The sequence below is a fragment of the Agrilus planipennis genome, unplaced genomic scaffold (assembly GCF_000699045.2).
Source record: "Agrilus planipennis isolate EAB-ADULT unplaced genomic scaffold, Apla_2.0 scaffold121, whole genome shotgun sequence".
NCBI classification, from domain to species: Eukaryota; Metazoa; Arthropoda; class Insecta; order Coleoptera; family Buprestidae; genus Agrilus; species Agrilus planipennis.
Window position 1 is genome coordinate 286,002 of NW_020439072.1, and position 16,684 is coordinate 302,685.

The 16,684-nt window shown below is 33.6% G+C and overlaps 1 protein-coding gene across 1 annotated transcript; it reads left to right on the forward strand.

Moving 5' to 3' along the window:
- The first annotated feature begins 2,857 nt into the window (after nucleotides 1–2,857).
- Nucleotides 2,858–16,419, forward strand: LOC108738682 (MAP kinase-interacting serine/threonine-protein kinase 2). The gene is made up of 4 exons (XM_018472211.2): nucleotides 2,858–3,148; nucleotides 12,932–13,201; nucleotides 14,100–14,402; nucleotides 15,504–16,419. Exons 1-4 carry the CDS (start codon nucleotides 2,873–2,875, stop codon nucleotides 15,885–15,887), a joined length of 1,233 nt encoding a protein of 410 aa, XP_018327713.1. The 5' UTR covers nucleotides 2,858–2,872; the 3' UTR covers nucleotides 15,888–16,419.
- Nucleotides 16,420–16,684: the final 265 nt, after the last annotated feature.

The following is a 16,684-nucleotide window of genomic DNA, read 5'->3' on the forward strand; positions in this document are numbered from 1 at the left end:
TGTTGCATCTCATGCAATAAATATTGTATTATTTTATTGTTCATAGAAATTTTTGTACAAATTTAAATTCTATAGCCGGCGTGAGAAAGGCATTTTGTTTATGATGTTTCAACTGCTATTCAATTCAATTTTATTTATTTGTGAAGTACCGTCTATTGTAAAATTTTGTATCTTTTGTCAGTCACGTTTTATAGTTATTGGTGTAGTTTCCAAATTTTATTTTCCGAAATATTTACAGAAGTACCTGGATAAGGGTAATAACCTAGTTGCTAGCGGAACCGTTTTTGCACCCCCAAACAACGCTCGCTACGCTCAGTTAGGGAACTAGTTATAAGTGTATTTAAGGGTCGAAAGAGAAAAATTCACAGCATTCATTAACAAGCATTCACCAACAGACATTCATTATCATCATTCCTTAACATAACTTTTACACATTAAAATTGAGATTCTCAGAGCTACCTAGTTACTTATAATTGTTATATGTATAAATTAAGTGTTAAGTGTTAATAATTAAATATTTTACAAAACNTTCCGAAATATTTATAGAAGTACCTGGATAAGGGTAATAACCTTGTTGCTAGCGGAACCGTTTTGCACCCCCAAACAATGCTCGCTATGCCCAGTTAGGGAACTAGTTATAAGTATATTTAAGGGTCGAAATATATAAATAAGCATTCACCAACAGACATTCATTATCATCATTCCTTAACATAACTTTTACACATTAAAATTGAGATTCTCAGAGCTACCTAGTTAATTATAATTGTTATATGTATAAATTAAGTGTTAAGTGTTAATAATTAAATATTTTACAAAACTATCGTCCTTTACAACTTTTTCGAACTGGTTACTCGCTATTAATTTGGCGTTTAACGTGAGGATACCAGAAAGTATTCTTTCAACATATATTAATTTCCTCACAACACAAAACACCTAGATAACTATGCCAGTTGACCCTGCATTTTGAAAGTTTTCTCTTTCGCAATTTGTTGACACGAACGAATAAATAGATAGACGTGAACAATTCGTCCGACCGACCAAAATATTGATGTTTTTCGACCTACACGCATAATTGATGATAAAGATTATTTATTATCAGTGTGAACCTAAACAAAAATACTTGCACAAACACACGGAGTACATGGTCATGATCTGTATTTGGCACCCGTTTTGGTTCCCTTACTTCTACTGTACAACTATAAAAAGATCCGGCAAATATTTTTGTTTATTTAAATTTTGAGATTGCGTTTCAAAAATACGGTTAGAAAAATTATAAGTTTTAATGTATTAAAAATGTGTTTCCCTTAATGGTTACTGTAAATATATACATGATGAATTTCTATTTACGCATTTTATTTATTTATTGTTATTATATATTGGAAGTTCCCTAACTCGAGCACTTCTGAAGTGATGAGGCGGTAATGTTTCACACAAAATCGTTCACTTCTTTTGTGGTGTCTTCGTGTCTCCTCCCAATCGCCGCTCACTGATTCCTCCTATTCTTAAAAGGAGTCATCATCCGCCTTATCTACCAGCTTTACATTAAGACTGGAAGGACTATCTACCCAATCAAAAACTTAAAACAATCGAGATACATTCTTGTGTGCATACAGCAGCTTCTTACGAGAACTTAGCTAATTGCATTTGCATAATTTGTTTTTATAATATAAATTTCTCTACAGTTACAATAATTCGAAAGGATAACTATACTTTAAAAGTATCAACAAATTTAAAAGTATTTTTTTATATTAGGTACGTATTTTTGTTTTATTATGCTAGAGTATAGCTTTTGTAGCTCGTTAATGATTTATCATTTAATTTATCTATTAAATCAAACTTTCAGTTACAAATTAGATAAAAAATGTAATTGAAATTGTAAAACAATAAAATATTATACGAGAAAGAAATATTTCGTTTAATGAGGATACTATAATTAGAAAGTGTACTTCCTTGTCAGCAAGTTCGGATTTCGTTAATCGCTTGTCAGCAAATACTGTATTAGACATGCTTTGAAGGGTGAAATTGTGAAAAGGTCACAGGTTTATAAGTTGCTAGGTGCGTGTTTCTAATAAAGGCTTTGTTTCCGGGTTCATTCCCCGAAATAGCGACCCACGCTTATATTTTCTTAAAAATTTGGTAATAAGCGTTTTATGATCTTACATGTCACGTAGGTATCGGTACTGATTAAGATGTAATGCAGTTATGTCAACAACTCTTGTTGCAGTTGTGGTTAGAGTAATAAAACGTAAACTATAAAAACTCGACGTTCCTTCCAATTAGTAATTTATCAGTAATTAATCGCTTACATGTAATTTTTTTTAATTGACTGTACGAAATAAATCTTCATCATCATAAGGTCGTCAGTCCTAAGACTGGTTGGACACGTACCTCCACTCTTTCCTATCCTGAGCTAAACTTCGCATTTCCCTAAAACTAGAACAGCCCACATCCTTAACTNACCCCCCCTAACTCCTGTTTCTGCTCTAACATGTCTCTGACTAGACCTTCATGCCTGAGAAGGTGTCCTATCAACCTATATCGCCTATTTTTTTTTCCCTGAATGGTATATGTGAAGTGCTTGAAATAAATGTTATCGTTAATAATATAATATGTAATTTATTATAAGCGTTGTTTTTAAAGGTGCATTTAGACTAAAGCGAACAAAAAGTTCGACGATAGTTCGCTCATTGTGAAAGGCAGGAAGTTAAAATGTCAATAAACGATTTTTTGTAGTCTGTACTGCATTCACAATATAATAAGGGGTTGAGAAGGGGGGGGGGTGATGACGATTACCCAAAATGCATTAGAATTAGGCGAATTTTGTGGAAAAATAAAGACTTTCCTTTTACAAATAATTTTTGCGAATGAGTAAATGGAATTGAATTTGGTTATTTCTTTGATTGCAGATCTGTACAAGTTGACCGGCGAGATCTTAGGTGAGGGTGCGTACGCGAGCGTGCAGACGTGCGTGAACATGTTCACGGAGCAGGAGTACGCCGTGAAAATAATCGACAAGGTCCCTGGACACGCGAGAGCGCGAGTCTTTAGGGAGGTCGAAACGTTCCACTATTGCCAAGGACATCCTAACATCATACAGCTCACCGAGTTTTTTGAGGACGAGGAAAAGTTCTATCTGGTCTTTGAGAAGGTTAGTTTTATTTGTCATATTCGGTTATTCCTTACACTTTTTTTATGCTATGCACCTTGAGCTTATGGTGAGAAGGGATTTCCTCTCTTGTTTGTCGTACTATGTATCAAAGGTTTGGGGTAAATTGTGGTGGAACAAGATTCACTGATTGACATATGTGAAGCGCTTTACACTAATGGGTTTATAACTTCGGCTATGTTATGGTGGAAAAGATTTCCCTGAATGGTATATGTGAAGTGCTATTGTGGTATTGGCTTTTGGGTGTCGAAGGGAGTGGTGAAGACTCTAGAGCAGGGGTCGGCAAGTAATTTCAAGTGATCTTTGAAAATTTTTATCGAGCTCTAGAAGAATCATTATACATTCCTTCCAAAAATGAGAAGGGTGACGCCCAAAGCTCAACGATGCTTATCTACTGAAAAATATTTTTTAATAATTTATTTGAATAATGTACTTTCCAAGGTGTAGATAGCCCCCTGAGTAATCAAGTTCTCACAAGTTTTTGTAAATTATGCAATTCGTGTTTGAAGTTTCAGGGGTGGGTGGGATCGAAAGAGGGGGTCTCCCCTACCACTGTACCATAAAAAGTTCGTGGCGGTCTCACCCCCATAAAAGTTATGTGGGTTAGAAGGGAGTGGAGTAGGGGCATCGAAAGAGGGTAGGGGAGATCGAAAGAGAATGGTCATCTGAGTAAAACCCCATAAAAAATTTGCGGCGGTCTCACCTCCATAAAAAGTTATGGGGGTTGAAAGTTGATTGTTTTGACAATTTTCATACACTATAATTCAAATAAAATTCAATAAAAAAATTATTTTCAAGCGGGTGGAGGTGGGGGATCGAAAGAGGGTGGTCACTTGAACAAAACCCGATAACCTAACCTAACCTACCCTATTGATAAAGATATTTAAATAATGTTTTATATAACTTTCTCAATATTTTTATGTATTTTTCATTAGTTTTACCTTTGAATATTGTTTAAAAATGACTATATAAATATTTACATGCCTAGAAATGTATAAAAATTGGCATATTTATTAACTTTGAACCCCTATAACTTTTTAGGGGGGTGAGACCGCCACGAACTTTTTATGGTACAGTGGTGGGGGAGACCTCCTTTCGATCCTTACCCCCCAAGGGGGTGGGGGCCATCATCTAGACCTTTACCTAAAAAATAATTGATTCTCAAAGTGGGCAGCAGACGAAATAAGTTTGAGAACCCGTGGGCTAGGTTGTAATGAGAGAGGTTTACCTGATCGGAATAATATGTAAAGTGGTATGCACCAAGGACTGAGATTAGGTTACGGTGTTGAGGGATCGTCATGATTATAATGTAAGTGCTATGCACCATCGACTACGGTACCCATCCGTCCAAGTTTAGATGGGTTCAACTAGTAGATAATAATGCTGTAATTTATTGAAGATTTTAGATCATCAATTTTATCTTCCTTATGAAAATTGCAAATTAACGATCAACAGTTTATTTAGTTCGAGAAATCAGAATTATAAAAATTGAAGTTGATTTATTTTTATTAGGTATTATTAATTGATTGTTTTCAAGGTTTGTCTGGACAGAATGCATATATAATGGGTAAATGTGTTTGAATTAAATTAAGTATACATATAAAAGTTGCTAACGTAAAAGCTATATATACCTATATTTAATCATTTGCGTACATATGTGTCTGTTTCATTATCAAACGTGGTCGTTTCCCGCGGCTTCTACGTGATTGACTACGTTTCAACGTAGAACCGTACACCATCAAATCGCTCGTGGCTGTTGTTAATTTTACAATGAGTAAAATTCCATATAATTACATAGTAACTTTTACTTCTCTTCTATCTTCATTTCGTCTGTTTCATCTATTATACATATTTACTTAATCACAACTGGGTTCTTTAAAGGAACGTTAAAATGACGTCCGCTATACCCTCTAACATTATGTTAAGCCGGAAATACACTCACCATTTGTTCGCATTTATTTGCATTGCCATCATTGCTGATCGTTCGTAGACATTCACGACAACATTGCCGGTAGAGTGGCAAGTATGAACGAATTATCCTCCCCTGCTTTCCTATTTACATTTGCTAGCGTTCCACCCATTTGACGTGTGTGTATCAGTAACCACGTTTTTATTTTATTGTTTAAAATAGTGTTTTATAGTAATGACAAACACAAAGGTAAAAATACGTAGATTTGTAGTTTCAAAATAAAATTCTTGAACAAATTCTTGAGAAGTAGTAAATTCTCTGTTTTGTGTTCTTTTTTTCTTTTCGTCGCTGTATGATTTTACTGATAAAAACAACTTGCCTCGACGAATTGTAGTAAACTACTGAAAATTATTTTCAACACGTCCACATACGAACGTTTACAAGCGTTCTCATACATTCGCAACTCGCATCTCCTTTTGATGTTTTTGGAGTATGAAAAACGATCTTTCGCATTCCTGACTACTCTAATTAAAATTTATTCGTTGTTAATCATCATAAATGACCGTCTACACCTCGCCAACGAACGCAAACGAACGCGAACAAATGGCAACGTTTGTCAGATGTGTTCCTGGCTTTAGAGTGTAAATCCGGCATTATATAGTAGCTGGAGAGAACAAAACACGCTAAATTTTTTTCTGTTACGTTGGATTTGTTTGTTATTAGCTACGTAGACATAGTTAATAGTACTAGTTTATTATTGGATAGCATGCTTTAAACAGGCAGTAAAAAAGCAATTTTGGCAGATTTCGAAAAACACTATTATTTCGCTTACGGTTATTATTAGAGATGCTGTACATAGAATTTGCTCCACATAAAAGAACAATGAATTAATGGACAATTTGTGTGTGTGTTTGACCCGTGTGTTTGGGCCCTAATAAGTTGTCATATTCAATTGAATATTAAGTATTATTACGGACTATAATTGTAATATAACGAGCCGTTTTATAATCCTCTAATGGGGTTTATGCTTGTACTTATTTTATATCATTACGCTCATTGAGTCACTAAACCGAATTTGACGGTGAAATGATAATAAAAGAAAACAACTGCTATTTTTGCTTCACAAATAAAAAAATAGAGGTTCAAGTGTTTATATATGCCATTTACGTATCGCATCTTTATTATGTAATCCGTGATAACAAACCGTTGTTACTGTACATGTAGTTTCCATTTTCGCAAAACATGTTTGTCGATGGGAGAGCACATGTTTTTTTGAGACGCAGAAGTGCAAAATTAAGCCGGCCGGAGAAAAATGCTTACACAACACACACGGGTGATTTTTGCAATATATTTTACTTAATATTGTAAGGCACATGAATATTATGGGTAAATATATTTAACGGTTTGTTTATCTTATGTGCCTAGTGATTATATGTAGATTTGCTGCCAAAAAAAAACCTAATGGGAAAGAAAATATTATTTTTGGATTTCTTTAGACGCGAATTCTAAGTTGGTATCAAGGTTAAATTGTAGTTATTTATACTAATATTGTAGTGGAAAAGTCTATGAGTTTGTTATCGGTAAGTATCTCGGAATCAACTGAACCGATTTCAAAAATTTGTTCACTAATGTATAAGTAAGAGTACATTCCCCTAGAATACATGCTATTAATTACCCAATTAAAATTAGGCATTTAGCCGTTAGGGTAAAATAAGGGAGCCATCGATTAGTGCCACTGCCGTCACGTTTTTATGTCAATACATATTGTTTGTTCATATCATCCTCGTGTCTTTAATTTCTCCGTTATTCGTCATTACAAAGCTTTTGCTAGGAAAAAAATTATATTGCTCCAATAATTATTATTATATACAGGGTAGTTCATTAAGCGCGCCTTGCTCTCTGGCGGTCTTGCCGTTGAAATTGTAAGAAAATGTTTCCAATAAAAAATGTTCCTGGTCAAAAGAACCAATCTGCGGAAAATAATTTCAGAGATGGCGGACTTCCGGATATACTGGAGGTATATATCAGATGCCTTATTTTAAATGGAACACCCTGTATATTATTACATTTTTGAATTCAGCATCGATTTTAATGTCCAGTTTGTTAAAGCATAGTTTTTCCGTGCGCGATATCGTTTGTGGAGTTTTTTAGTAATTTCTAGAAAATTTGACGTTTTTAGTACCTTACAAAAATTTTAATATCTCGGCAATTATACTCGATAAAAAGATGCGGCTGTCGCTGTTGAAAAGAGCATGAAACTCACATGACTTTTCATCTAATTAATGGATTACCCTGTATATGTATGTAATAGACATCAGAGAAAGTATCGTGACTGATCACTCGACAGTCGCGTTTCAGATGAGGGAGCGTTGTAATGGCTTTCGAATATTCAGCGTTTTACGTATTTTTTTAAAGTAAAAAATCGACAATGTATTGATATGTTAGACGTGTTTGAATCATTCGATTCGTTCAAATTTATTCATATATAAGGATGTAATACTTAAAGTATACGTAATAATACAATATATATAAAAGGCAAGCTGTTACTGTCTGACAGATTTTGTTGCATACGTGACGTTGGTCTTACTTTTTATTGTACTTTATAAAAATTGTGGTGTAAAGGCGTTTCAAAAATAAAGGGAAAATATACATTTATATATCTGGTATTTTACGCATTTGGGAATATACTTTGATTTACATACATTTTATGGAACCCAATCAAGTGACCACGCCACTGACGACGTTTAAATACTAACTTGTTTGTTTAAAATTGATTGATAATTTGTTTATCACTAGGTAATATGTACATATATCAAAATGCTATTGAAAATATGGAAATTAAATGAAAAAATTGATTCTATTTTCGTTTTTATTGGGTTGGTGAATTTCCTTTATATAAAAATAGTTTCAAGATGTTATTTGTCCATTGGCTCGACAAGTACTGTAAGTTATGAAAACATAAGAACAGAATAGAATAACACATTTGTCTGTCGCATTGAAAGGCAAGGAAATGTTAAATAACAAATTAGACCACTGATCACACATATTTATAATTTGTCATAGTAGAGCCTTTAATTCGACATTTAAATGCAGACTACAGGCTTTTTGTGTTATGTTTCATTTTTATTTTTATATGAGGATAGTTGCCACAAAAAATCTAATTAATGATCACTTAAGCATATTTTTTACACATTTTACCAGATGTGTATTTTTTTGGTGAAAAACAGGAAAACAACCGTGGGATCATGCCAAGTATATCCTTTTCATTTTTTTATTTACATCTCCGTTGTAACTACTGGGATTGCGTAAATTGAGAGTAACTTATGAATATGTGCTATGTGCGAAAATCTGGTGCAGTTTTCCTCAATAGCGATTGAAAGTTTTCCGTAGCTTTTCAACTCAGCTAGTGTTAATGCTCTCTGGATCATACGAATTTAATTTTGCTCGTAGTTGAAAGGGAAAGGGCAGCAAAGGAAGAAAATATATATCTAAAAGTAATTTTCCAGTTTACTCGTTTTTCTCCGTTAATATTGAATCCGATCGAGTAGATCAAGGTTTCAAATTGTTCTGTTAATGCCAAAGAGATTGTTCCTTTAGTTTACATTTTTATAACAGGGAGTTTAGTGACCGAGAAATCGGGAAATTGGACGGAAAAGAATGGGAAATTTGTCAAGCATACGGAAAATTTTTCAAATATTGGCAACTTTTATTTTTACTTCATCTTTACCCAGAATAGTTATTGCTCAAAGTCCTTCTAGACATTTTTTTTCTGGTGATACAACTTTTTGGGCAATCCCTTACAGTTAACATTTCTCTAAATTCATGTTGACAATTTATATATACATATGTAGAAAATATTTATTTAGTGTTACATTTTGTGAAGGCTAAACATTATTCTAATTTTCGCTTGTTAATGTGTATTGCAAAAAGTTGCAGAAAATTATTTCGGTTAAACCACGACATGAATCGGCTAATTTTCATGCAATATGTATTATTCAACTGCAATTCCAGGCAGTTTTAAAGGCAAACGATTAACCTGATTTTCTTGCTCGTCCTTCTGTAAGGGGTTAATGTCCTGTTTTTCCCTATACGGGAACGAGGACTTTAAATAACCCGCCTCCCACCTAATTACGTGCCGCTTTCCACGTAGGTAGAAAGGAAACAGAGTGCAGTGATCCTGCTTGTTTGCAAGTCACAACCTCAACCCAGTTTAGCTAGTCCCAAGGACGTGTTCGCAAATATATTTAATTGCGAGAGGATGTCGGAGACCTCTGCCCGTGCACACACGCGAGTTTTTACATAACAGTTTCCTCGTTTTTGTTATTCAACTTATTTATATCGATATGCATTTAATTGAATTGTACACAACATTGTTTGTTCCATTCTAATTTTGAAAAGCAGGTTAACCGGCTAATCAATTGTTTAATGACTAACAAACGTATTGTATGTAAATATAAAATGAAATTGGTGCGGAGAAGATATAAATTTAGTCCTAGAAATACGTGTATTTTTGTATATGTATATGCATTCCAAACGGTCATTATATGTAAATATATTCATATGAAATAATATACAAAAATAACCACAAAATCCAAGAAAAACACCAGGTAAAGTATGTCTTTTGACTATTTAAATTTTCCTTGAAACAAAAGTTTTTTGAAATTAAAAAGTAACAAATTTTAAGGGAGTATAATACACTTATGTAATACGGAGATCCCCATGAAAATTTTGTAAAAGTGCAAATGGAAATGAGGCATTCGGATATATTAGTTGTGTATAGTCACTTTACACTTACTTTCAATAAAGTTTAAATTCTTTAAGAAGCCTCTAAGTTGTTATTGCAAAATAGACGAAATTCTTGCCTGAAATATCAAGCTGATCTTACACACTGCATATGTTCAAATAGAAATGACATAAAGAAATACTACGTAGAAGAGCGACAAATTTTTGAATTCGGTAGCGAATTATCGACAAATTATGATCCTGATGGTATTTTTCTAAGTAGTTTCTATTTCGAGATGCAGCTATATGTATTGCCAACTTGGTATCACCCTAGGAATTTGTCTATTTTCCAGTAACCGGCTGGAGCAACCAATTTTTGAATTCGGTAACAAATTAGCGACAAACTATGATCCTCACGGTATTTTTCTGCGTCGTTTCTATTTCGGGATGCGCCATATGTGAAGTGCCAGTTTGGTATCAACATAGTTTGTCTATTTTAGCGATATATTTTCGAATTCGGTAAAAAATTAACGACAAATTATGACCCTGATAGTATTTTTCTACGTCGTTTCTATTTCGAGATGTACGCCATGTGCAGTGCCAGCTTGGTATGAGTCTAGCAGATTGTTAATTTTTCAGTAATCTTCTGAAGCGACAAATTTTTAAATGAAGTAACAAATGAACGACAAATTATGACCTTGATAGTATTTTTCTACATCTTTTCTATTTCGAGATGTACGCCATGTGCAGTGCCAGCTTTGTATGAGTCTAGCAGATTGTTAATTTTTCAGTAATCTTCTGAAGCGACAAATTTTTGAATGAAGTAACAAATTAACGACAAATTATAACCTTGATAGTATTTTTCTACGTCTTTTCTATTTCGAGATGTACGCCATGTGCAGTGCCAGCTTGGTATGAGTCTAGCAGATTATTAATTTTTCAGTAATCTTCTGAAGCGACAAATTTTTGAATGAAGTAACAAATTGACGACAAATTATGACCTTGATAGTATTTTTCTACGTCTTTTCTATTTCGAGATGTACGCCATGTGCAGTGCCAGCTTGGTATGAGTCTAGCAGATTGTTAATTGTTCAGTAATCTTGTGAAGCGACAAATTTTTGAATTCAGTAGCAAATTAGGGACAAATTATGAACCCGACGTTATTTTTCTACGTCGTTTCTATTTCGAAATACACCCTATATGTAGTCCCAGCTTGGTATCGGCCTAAGAATTTGTCTATTTTCCAGTAACCAGCAGGATCAACAAATTTTTGAATTCGATAAGTCGTTTTTCGCTGGACAGCTGGCAGTTACACTGCGATGACGACAAAATGGGTAAAAGTGTCATCTTTTAATGATATATTAGAGATAGATTGTACCTTTATTAATATTTTCTACGCTATTTCTCTGGTGATCTCCAGTTGCTTTTTGTATGGCAGTTGGAAATAGACTAGTGACAAAATGGATAAAAATATCGAAAAATTGAAAGAAGCGTTTTGTCTATTTTCCAGTAACCTCCTAGAGCGACAAATTTTTGCAATTTAGGAATGACAAATAATATAACTGTCGTACTAGGTTGATTATACCTAATCGAAATTGTAAGGTATTGCCTGGGCGGATGTGTTTTAATTTTTTTAAAAATTAAAACAATTTGAAAATAGGTATAACACATCGCAAATATACGTAATATAAATTATAAAAACGTATATAATGTTCCTAATTATAAAATAGTACAATAAGGCATGAAGGTGGTCTAGTCAGAGACATATTAGAGGCAGAAACAGGAGTTAGGAGGGGTAGAGGTAGACCTAGATTAGATTATTGTTCGCAAATAGTTAAGGATGTGGGCTGTTCTAGTTTTAGGGAAATGGAAAGAGTGGAGATACGTGTCCAACCAGTCTTAGGACTGATGACCTTATGATGATGATGACAATAAGGAATGCACACTATCGTTTAATTTACCGCAAAGAAATGCATATTTTTCTTTCCGGGTTTTGTTTGTTATCGACAGAAACGGAGTTCTTGAAACAAATAAAAATATTCCCTGGTACAGTTTCAAGTTGTTATTGATCAGTTTCCATTATATATAAGTTTTTATCACTAATTTTCCTTAAATTTTTTGTAACATCGCACATTATTTATGCACCTAAGTTACGATTATAGCTATAATGATAATAATAGAAATCTAGGAGTACAATAATAAAACTGCAGTTAAAAGTTTTCAGGTTCTTCGTTAGGCGGTAAACGCCTGTCATAAAATACAATTCACGAGACACTTCTGGCTTCAAAACTTATGAATTTAGTCCGAAACTAATAAATTCAACTGTAGCTTTAATTTTCATGCCTAGACGACATTAACATAAGCATTGTAAATAGTGAAGAATTTTTTTCAACCTAATGAATTCTGAAAGCAACACTAAAAACTTTCAAGAAAACTCAGTATGAAGAAGAAAATTTCAATAAAATTTATTACGAGAGAGGAAATTTACAAGGGCAATATTTACTTAATTTACAACGATAAAAGAAACCGTTTAAATATAAAACTTGGCAAAAACATTTATTAAACATTGGTTACCTATAAATAACACTTTATAACTCGGAAATTTTTCACGACGAACGGAGAAATGGGCATTTACGTCTAAAACCAGTCGGTTAATAAATACTGTTGCTTTATAATCGTCTGATATTATTGAATCTCAAAGGAAGGACGTCAATTTACTACCTAAGTCAGATTTTATAATTAATGCCTAAAATAACAGATTACTGTAAAAAAAATTCTCATTAATAACTTCTGAAAAAACAATTCTTGTTTTGGTCACTTATTATGATAAAATAAACCCTGAATAGGGTGAATTTAGGGTGATTTATTCTTTTAAATTTTTATGTACATTTGTCTTATTATATATGGTTATCTCAGATCAAGACTGGAGGATATTTTCAGATACACCAAATCATGTATTTTCGCTTGTGCAACATAAAAAGAAAAAATGCTTGTTAAAATGTGGCATTTCTATGTTCGGTGAATATTTTGCCTTACCTATATACATAGTCCGTTCTTTTTGCTCACAAGGTTGTTTTTTTACATATTGTATCTAATGAACGTTTGGGTTATTAATTTTGGTTAATGTTTGTCAGGTGAATGGTGGGCAGTTGCTGCAACGCATCCAGGAGCACAAGTTCTTCAGCGAAGCAGTGGCTGCGGAGATAGTGAGAGAAGTGGCATCGGCGTTGGCTTTCATGCACGCCAAGGGCATCGCGCATAGGGATCTCAAACCTGAGAATATCCTGTGCGTGCACAGGGACCGACTCTGCCCTGTCAAAATATGCGACCTCGATCTCGGATCCGGAATACGGTTCCAGTCAAGCGTTTCTAGTCCACTGGCAACACCACAACTACTAACACCGGTACGTTTGTCTACAGCACATATTTATTCCATTCCTTTAAAAGCCTTTTATGATCTTTTTAGACAAGATTTTTTACCTGCAAGGGTACCTTAGCATATCTTGAAGACTGCTGGCTCGGTTAAAGATAGTCCATGCGTCTATTCAAAACTTTACAGTTTGCAGTCTAATGCATTTTTAAATTATTTTCTGTAAAAAACTAATTATCACTTCAAAATACTGCAAATTGGTGCTATAAATATTATCATTTTCAGTTAGAAAAATGAAGAAACTTTTAATTTAACAATGTTTATCGGAAATTATTGCAAAAATGAATACTTTTAATAAGTGAAAAAAACTTTTTGTCATGTTAGCGCGGAAAGCTCGTTTTTCATGCTATGAAATAGGGAAGAAATGGCCTCTTTTCAGCCGTGTTTTAGTCGGGTGGAAATGAAATTAGTCTTTTGAGCGCATGCCCTGAAGTTTATGGGTATGCGCAGAAATTAGTTGTTCAATGACAATCTCTTTCTAACCTCTAAATCATTTACTCTTATTTCACCAACTATCAATTTAATGACGAGCTTTCCGGACAAATATGACAAAAAATAGTATACATACCTCGGGAAGGGTTATCTCAGACTGCATGTTTGCCACTCTCGCTTTCGGCTCGGGTGGCAATTCACATGCACTCTGAAAAAGCCCTGTTTCTTCCCTCGATACGTAATGTACTATTTCTTTAATTGTACAAATCACAGTGGATTCTCTAGTATGTAGCGTTCTTCTATATCACCTTTTTTTTTAAGGGAATTTTTCCTACTATTGTCTATCTTTTTATTTCCCGTTCAATTAAATATTAAGTGTAAAAGTAAACCATTATTTTATGGTTTGAGAAAGTAGTTACAACTTTTTTGTTTGATTACAGGTGGGTAGTGCCGAATTCATGGCACCGGAAGTGGTCGAAGCGTTCGTGAATGATGCAGATTCTACTGCATATGATAAGAGATGCGACCTGTGGTCGTTGGGAGTGATAATTTACATATTATTATGTGGCTATCCGCCTTTTTATGGCAAATGCGGCAGCGATTGCGGATGGGACCGAGGTGACAACTGCACTACCTGTCAAAGTCTCCTCTTTCAGAGCATTCAAGAGGCCCACTACGAGTTTCCTGAGCAGGAGTGGGCCTACATTTCTCAGGACGCCAAGGACCTGATTTCATCTTTACTGGTAAGTAGTATTTTTTTTTTGCTTCTGGTACCTTAAAGAAGATTGATCTATATTATTTATTACATTAGTATTGCTGTTCGAAGAAATACATTGATTTACCCTGTAGTATATCGGGTGATTTAATGTAATTCGATAACAGTAAAATAAATCAATTGACTTACCTTAACGAAAATTGATCTATTTTATACGAGTAGGTGCTGTTCGAAGAATTACAATAGTCTTAATATGTAAGAGTAAACTAAAATCAGCTTTCTATCCATCACATATGTCCCCAAATTAATGGGGAAAAATTGTTGCTACTTCCTCAAATTACAATTATTGTGGGTTATAATAAAACAACGTTTTTTCAGCAATGTATTTGTTAACTAATGCAAATAAAAGAATGTTTTACTTTATGTAACATTAACATTTTGTTGCAATTCTTTTTAACAAACTGCGTAAAAAAAATATGCTTTTAATGCGATACTTTTTTGTTGTCATTTTTTTGTAATAATAATTTTGCTATTTTCGAATTGTAAAAAACTACCTACGCATTGTTTGATAATTTAATAAACAAAGTTTATGTTCATGTTCCATTGTTTTTAACTAGCATAGCTTAAATAGTAATTGTAGCAAAATGACACGTAAACAACTTTTAAAGGTCTATTATTAATCCTAAAGGTCTGTTAAGGTGCAAACACATACACATTATGGGTGGAAAAATATACGACACATTTTTCCCATGTAATAATTTTTGTCAATAATTCATTAAATTAAGTAGTTATACAAATATTAAGTAACACAGTAAGAGTTTAATTTGATATAGTTTCATTTGTTCCTTTAGAATTCTCTCCATTCTTTTTTTTTTATTCAGATTTTTTTTTGTTAAATGTTGCTGCTTTGACGCTTTAATGTTTGTAAATACGTACTAATGTTCTATGCTCGATAACCTGTAATGTAATAATAATAAAAATGAGCGTTCAATTTTTTCTTCATATTAAAAAATAAAATCAACATGATTACATATACACCCGAATAACTTCAAAACTGTTTTCTAAAAAATTAATATTTTGTCTTAAAAACAACTATTGTAGTATCATGAACTATGTGTTTTCGCTTTAGGTAAAGTCTGCAAGAAACCGTATCAGCGCAGAGGAGGTGTTACGTCATCCTTGGTTAAAGACGGCATGTAACAACGCCCCACTAGCTACACCTTCAGTTATAAAAAGAAACAATTCGGCTCGCGAACTGTCTCAGTTTGCTGAGTCGGCTATGGCATGTAAGCGTGTCGTTTTACAACATTTCAGTATGAACCTGGATTACCTCGAACGTCCAAATGTTTATTCGCCAAATAATAACGAGAACAAGGCGCCATTCGGTTTAAGTCCGCCCAGCGAGAGTTTGTTAATGCAACGTCGTAATTCGGCAAGAGTGCGCAGTTGCCAACTTATGCGTTTGGCGCAGAACAACAGCCGACCCACCGCCATTGCCAGCCCAAGCGGATAAGTGTCAAACTTTTGTTCTATCTTTCATTCATCCGTTGTTTCCGGTATAACAAACAAAAAAAAGGAAATAAAAACAACTTATTTTTCTTATAGTACTAGTACCCACGACAGACTGTTGTTTTAGTACAACACACATCAGGAACAGCAGTTTCTTTCTGCTTGTGAAAAAAGACTCATTTTGTTGTCCTGCCATACTACAGTGGTATTTGTTTTTGTTTTATCCACAATAATAAAATGTGCTTTGAAGACGAAATAAAAAAAATATAAAAATAAAAAAATTACAAAAAAAAAACATCCCAAATTTCATCGAATGATGAATATTTTCTATCTGGATGGCTAGTTTCAGTTTATTTCGTTAAATTTCCAGTGTGATCGATACAAAATGTGGTGCATTTCGTATTATAATAATTAAGTTTTTTTTTTACTTTTATAAGCGATACCGGTCCTGGTGTGATGGGTTTGAGAGTAACATTGTAATTGCAGCAGCCACTTAATTATTGGGATTCCCACTTTTTTCCGAAAACAACATTGAAGAGAAATCTGACTTTAATAACCTGATTTTTCATCAAAAGAAAAAATCAGTAGTATTCTTTGACACTGTTTTTGCTTTGTTAAAACGCAACATTTTCTTTTGCATACTCTCGCAATTATTACTATGTAATAATTTTTTTTTAAATAAATTTCACTCTCGACTGCAAAACTCGCACGTGAATTTAGAGAGTAGACTTTTTATAAGTATTAAAAAAAATTGTATTCTAAGTTCATTTCTTAGGGCAACCATTCACAAAATTTTTGTAA

What these genes read in the sequence shown, in the direction of transcription:
- LOC108738682 (XM_018472211.2), top strand. Translation starts at nt 2,873, where the DNA reads ATGGAATTGAATTTGGTTATTTCTTTGATTGCAGATCTGTACAAGTTG. An exon ending in TCTATCTGGTCTTTGAGAAG is followed by an intron (nt 3,149 to 12,931) that starts GTTAGTTTTATT and finishes AATGTTTGTCAG; the next exon opens with GTGAATGGTGGGCAGTTGCT. An exon ending in ACCTGATTTCATCTTTACTG is followed by an intron (nt 14,403 to 15,503) that starts GTAAGTAGTATT and finishes TTTTCGCTTTAG; the next exon opens with GTAAAGTCTGCAAGAAACCG.